At 44.2% G+C, this 5,825-nt stretch overlaps 1 protein-coding gene across 1 annotated transcript; it reads right to left on the bottom strand.

Annotated features, from left to right (window-relative positions):
* Positions 1 to 1,736: 1,736 nt before the first annotated feature.
* Positions 1,737 to 3,950, bottom strand: LOC140718567 (transcription factor HES-1-like). Its single transcript, XM_073032535.1, has 4 exons — positions 3,808 to 3,950; positions 3,608 to 3,703; positions 3,233 to 3,314; positions 1,737 to 2,434 (listed from the first exon to the last, which is right to left on the bottom strand). The coding sequence occupies exons 1-4, from the start codon at positions 3,877 to 3,879 to the stop codon at positions 1,938 to 1,940; spliced, it is 747 nt and encodes a 248-aa protein (XP_072888636.1). The 5' UTR covers positions 3,880 to 3,950; the 3' UTR covers positions 1,737 to 1,937.
* Between the last annotated feature and the right edge of the window lie 1,875 nt (positions 3,951 to 5,825).

The raw sequence follows: 5,825 nt of genomic DNA, 5'->3' as shown, positions 1-5,825 counted from the left end.
GTCCGAAGAATCGGAGGGAGCTGAGTCAGAGTCCACTATTAAATCATCTTGCCAAACCAGCACACAGCCTCGATGCACTTGTCTCTGAAGAGCTAAGCGCATCAGTAGCTGTCTGAGAATTGCACGCGCGCCCTGCGTTGTGCAACAGAGGGTGCCGAAATCGGACATTTATGCGAATCACAATGCAATCTATAATTTCCATGAGGCAAAAACTATGCTCATACTTGCCAAATGTTATAACTTGGCAGAACCAGCGGCAGAAGGTCTGATTAGCCCTGGCGCTCCCAGAAAGTGAAGGAGGGCAGTGGAAGAGGCATCAGTCTCACTTCCCATCTCTGACTGCTACCCAGAGACTCCCGGTGCGAATCGGCCTCCTTGCGATGCAGTTCATTAATCGACCGCTTCGCTCTCCCTTCATAATGATTCGGGCAGCATAACAGTTGGCAGAATCTGAAATGTACGTACCAGGGACTGGGGAATTGAAAGGCGAGGGTGGGGGGGGGGGGCAGGTGGAGTTGGTGGTGAGGGTTGGGAGGAAGAGGACGGTGTGGAACAAGGGATCGATTAACCGAGATCATGCACTCGGAGGTGCGGAGGCTGAAGTCTGTTCTCTATAGGAAATCTCATATTAACAATCAGGGCTAAAAAATCTGCGAAAATTGCACACTCTGATTGTTTTTACTTATTATGATATTAAGAGTTAATCTTTCATTAACAGTAACGAATTGATTTAAATCGACTACGATTTCACACAAATACATTGAAATTGTGTTGGGAAATTCCACATGGCCCGATTATTCTGCGAGGCTGGTTAACAACAGCCCACGACTTCATGGCATTTATTTCATTCCACTTCCTTCCTGCCTCATTGGTGTATGTACCTAATCACAAACAAGAGCAAATCTGCAGATGCTGGAAATTCAAGTAACACACACGATTTGTCCTGCCGAAGTGTCTCGGCCCGAAACGTTGACTGTACTCGTTTTCATAGATGCTGCCTGGCCTGCTGAGTTCTTCCAGCATTTTGTGTGCGGTGCATGCACCTACTCGACTTTCCACCTTAACCAAGGTATTCCTCAAAACACTTTTAACTGTTACTGTCATATTCACTCTAATCCACCCCGTCGTTCTATATAGTTTTAGACCGTCAGTCTTTCTCTCTCTCTCTCTCTCTCTCTCTCTCACACACACACACACACACACACACACACACACACACACACACACACACACACACACACACACACACACACACACACACACACACACACACACACACACACACACACACTTCTATATTCTGCTTAGTTTCTTTCCGTGAACTTGTTTATATCACAAAACAGGTAAAAAGTACTGACTGCAGAAAACATGTTGAATAAAGACATTATTATTGTGCTCCTTCCATTGGGCTGATAAATATGTGAAAAATGCACAGTCTCGTTATTCTCTTCTAGCAAGTCACCAGTGACTGTACTTAACAAAATATAACAATGAGAGTCAGGTGGGTCCGCCGCTTGTTATAAATGTGTGGGTTATTTCGGAAGTTAACTCCAACACACATTAGGGAGACAGGCGAATTTTCAGAATTAAACAGAAATAAACAATTAAACAGAATTAAGCGATTTTTATTGCAGATCTGTATAATTACCTGATTTTAAGTTCGCCAGCTGATTAGTTAAGGTCTGGGCGGTAGGGAGGGGGGGGGGGGGGCGGTTCCTAGCCCAGTACCATTGCTACCCAGTCTGCTGATCATGGATAGATAAAAGCCTAAAGCGTAATCTATATAATACAACCTTTATTCCATTCCGATATAGAAATAATATTGCAACGCTTTTTTTCCGCACGTTGCATTTACATACACTTATATACACAAGGCTACAAAAGAAATCACAGAACTATGTTAATGTATACTATGTACATCTCAGGGGATGAAGCAGCTACCAAGGCCGCCAAAGGGCTTCTGAGTCAGGAGAAAGTACAAGGTTGGTGGTAGTTTTAGTGTCAGTGCTGATGGCTGGACTTCGCTTTTCTTTTGCTGGGGTTTCGGGGATGGATTTCTGTTCACTCAACGTGACCTCAGCCACTCGTCTCTGGCTGCTGCGTCGAGCCAGGGAAGGGGAGGGAGGAGGAGGTTTGCCCGAGCGGCTGGTTGGGGCGGTGGGCTCGCTGGGCGGCGGAATCGACGGGTTGAATGAAGCCTGCACTGAGTGAAGCCTGGTTGACGGAGAAACTTCAAATCGACAGCCGCTGTCCGCCGTGCTGAAACCAGAAGCCGAGAAGACGGGAAAAGCGTTTACCAAGTGGTTCAGCACTCCCAGTCGCAGATGCTCGTCTGTACTTTTGCTTCTCAGCAGGTACTGACTGACCCCGTTCAAGCAGCTTCTAAATCCTGCCTGGTATTCCGCCACACCATCCTGAGACAACACCAGGGCCCCTGAAAACACAAATAAAATCAGTGAGCTCAACTGAATGGGGATCGCCAGCAATTTTCTAACTGTAACGTTTCATACTTTACCGATGCTTTATACGTTTATTTTCCAACTTACTTTTCCACTGTTTCTTTTAAATATCAACTTACACGTTCCCTCCGTCCGCACTGTTTTCTATTGCGATAACGCATGGTCCAATACAGAGGAAGGTCAGGGACCCTAGTCTGTTAATCTTCCTTTTCCTGAACGCCTCAGCCACACCCCCTCCCTTACCAATCCAAATCCGGCTTCTTTTGCTTGGGACACTCAAGCCATCTACTTAACCCTCTTCTACTACGTCACCCACATCCCGACCCTTCCATCTCCACCCGTGCGCCCAGCAGCGTCCCCGTTCGCGTATCTCAGTTAATTTCAATGCAACGGAGCGGCGCGTTTTAGTGGCCTTGGGGGAAGACAAAGTTAACTAATTGGTCAAAGAATATTTTAACTAAATTACACTATAGTAAATAAAATTTATACTGCAGGAAATACGGCGCTGAAAGTTAGTAATCATCGCATTTATATTTGGAGACACCCAGGCTTTTTGCATCAACTTTCCGATGACGTGGGCAGAGCTCTGAATCCCACCTTCCACCTTTCCTTCTTTTCCTCCCTCTCTCCCTCTCCCCCTCCCCTCCTACTCTCTCTCTCTCTTTCTCTCTCTCTCTCTCTCTCTCTCTCACACACACACACACACACACACACACACCACCCACCAGCAGCTCCCTTTTATTTCTGGGTGTACTGATGATGATAAGGCCTACCTTGTCGAGAACTCTGCAAATCCCTCAGATGTTTGACTGTTAATTCCAGGATGTCGGCCTTTTCCAGTTTACGCTTCCTGATCTGTTAGGGATATATAGTAGGTACACAACATTTAAACAAAGCACACCGGAGGTGGGGGTGATAAATACTGAGAAATAAAGCATCCGAGCAAAAGTACCATACTCCAAGAGTTACAGAGAGAAGGCAAGAGACTGGGGCTGAGAGAGAAATAATGAAATGGCAGAACAGACGCGATGGGCCAAATGGCCCAATTCGACTTCAAAATATTTTGGTCTAAGTTTACAAAGCACATGGGCAAATGCCCATCCCCGTGGGACGGCCGTGAGAAGGGCGTTCACAGTTTAAAATCTCACATTGTTAGAGTAGTGTTCTTCCAATAACGTCTTCAGTTGCTCCAAACATTCGTTGATCCGGGCTCTTCTTTTTTTCTCCATCAAAGGCTTCGAAATCTGGAAACAATAAAAACGTTTACATTCTTTGCAATTTTCACAAATTAATTCTTCGAAAGGAAACACCGCGAAAGTTGAACAATTGCATTAAATTTCGTCCGCACCTTTCTATAGTTGCAAGCTTGTGTGGTGAGCGAGAGCTGGAATCGTCCCACCGGCTTGCTGCTATTTTTCATTTCAGTTTTTCGTTTTCCTGATGTATTTATTTTGGTTTTTGGAAACGTCGCGTGTTCTTGCTCCCTGAGAGCAGGTGAGCTGTGCGATGCTCCGGTATGCCGCTGGCGAGCCGCTCCAGGGTTTTATAAAGCTTCCCCACTTTGCATCTGAATACAAAGTGTTACCGCCAGTAGAAGCGGCCACTTGCCGCAGCTGTAAGCCCCTATTGTAAAGGGGAAGAGAACGCGCCTTTTATCATTACTCATCCCTACCGGATTAGAAACACTGAGCTGATCTTCCAGTGGTCAGTTAGTCAAATCTTTGCCTGATGTTCCTTTAGAGTTGAAGGGAATATTCTCCATTGATCAATGCCCATCTAAATAAGAAAAATAATAACCAATTATTAATTAAAACCCATTTATCTATAAGATGAAATACGAAGAGAAATTTCGGTCTGGAAAGGTAGAGACTGAAAGAAGTGCGAGTTTTTAATGAAGAATTAATTAGTTCGAGTTCCTATAAGATTACCGAAAAGTCAACTGGTGATACTTTGCGTGCAGCGTTATGCAATGCCCCTTATGTTTACACCCAATGAAGTGAGTTATCAGAGGCCAAGATCCGCATCCTGGGCGGCGATGTCCCTCCCACAGCGGAAAATTAAGCGAAAAATTGCTGCTGCTCACTGTGTCTAGATGACAGAGCAATAAGGGGCTGCTGGCCAGTGTCATAGTGGGGGTGCTATTCAACGCTCATTTCTCGCTCTGTGGTAAATGGCAAATCCGTTTCACGCTCTGCTCTCAAAGCCAGCGCCGTGTTAATGGTCTCCATGTTCTGACACAATCACAATTTTCTGCTCTGAAATCTCACAGCTGTTCCCAGCTCCCCACGACCTTCCCCTGTCCACAGCACACCCAGCCACAGCGGGCACAAGTACCTACACAACTCTGCTAAGCACCCCCCCCCCCCATCCTTTGATGTATGGGAGTTGGCTGTCTACAGTTTAAAATATCATTCTATGTAATTGATTTTATCAGCGTGGCCCGGACTTGCATCAATTAGGAGCATTTAGAAGTCTTTTAAGGCTTACACATCAATGGAACTGACAGCCGAATATCCCATATGCAAAGATGTGTTAAAGAAGATAAAACCGAAACTCAAACTAAATAAATATCAGAAAGAATTCATAAAAATTGCACTGGCAGTAGCCAAAAAGGCTATTGCAGTTACTTGGAAATCAGATACATATTTAAGTATAGATTGTTGGAAGAAAGAAATCTATGGCTGTATTCCATTAGAAAAAATTACTTATAATTTAAGAGATAAATATGAAACATTTTTGAAAATTTGGTGCCCTTATTTACAAAAGACAGGATTAAATATATAGGTGCTCTGAAGATGAAACAATTGGTTACTTGGGGAAATAAATAAATATATATACTAAAGTTATTAAGAACTCCATGGAACATGTGGAGATCTTCCAACAACCAGGCACTCTTTCTTTTTTTTCTTTCTTACTTTCTCTTTTTTTATATAGGGAAGTTAGGGGGGAGGGGTTAAGGGGAGGGGGGAAGGGATATATACTTTTTTTCCCACACTTGTAATTACTTAAAAACGCAATTAAATATTTTTTTTAAAGAAGATAACCTTCCAACTATTGTTCAAATACGCAAAAAGCTATCCACTGGGAGCTAAAGTTTACCTGCGCGTTCAAGCATTAACACGTTGCCAGTAGAACCGACGGCGCGGACAAGTGTTATTTTCTAAAGCTAAATTTACTGCGCAAGGACTTGCAGAAACCTTACTCGGCGTGGATCTTCCGGCTTTTCGGAAGAGTTTTGAAACTTACCATTCCGCTGTTCTACATTGTTTAAGAAGTTGTGGAAAGAGAGAGCTTGGCCATTTCACCATGAACTACCGAAGCTCCGAAATACCAAGAGATAACCAAACTACTAATTCACGCTGCTCC

The sequence above is a fragment of the Hemitrygon akajei genome, chromosome 29, assembly GCF_048418815.1.
Source record: "Hemitrygon akajei chromosome 29, sHemAka1.3, whole genome shotgun sequence".
In the NCBI taxonomy this organism is placed as follows: Eukaryota; Metazoa; Chordata; class Chondrichthyes; order Myliobatiformes; family Dasyatidae; genus Hemitrygon; species Hemitrygon akajei.
The sequence above is the reverse complement of the archived record's forward strand: the minus strand, read 5'-3'. Positions and strand labels throughout refer to the sequence as shown.

Coding starts and splice junctions, on each gene's coding strand:
- LOC140718567 (XM_073032535.1), bottom strand. CDS start 3,879: ATGAAAAATAGCAGCAAGCCGGTGGGACGATTCCAGCTCTCGCTCACC. Junction 3,315..3,607: donor AAGAACACTACTCTAACAAT/GTGAGATTTTAA, acceptor TATCCCTAACAG/ATCAGGAAGCGTAAACTGGA. Junction 2,435..3,232: donor TTTGCAGAGTTCTCGACAAG/GTAGGCCTTATC, acceptor TTGTGTTTTCAG/GGGCCCTGGTGTTGTCTCAG.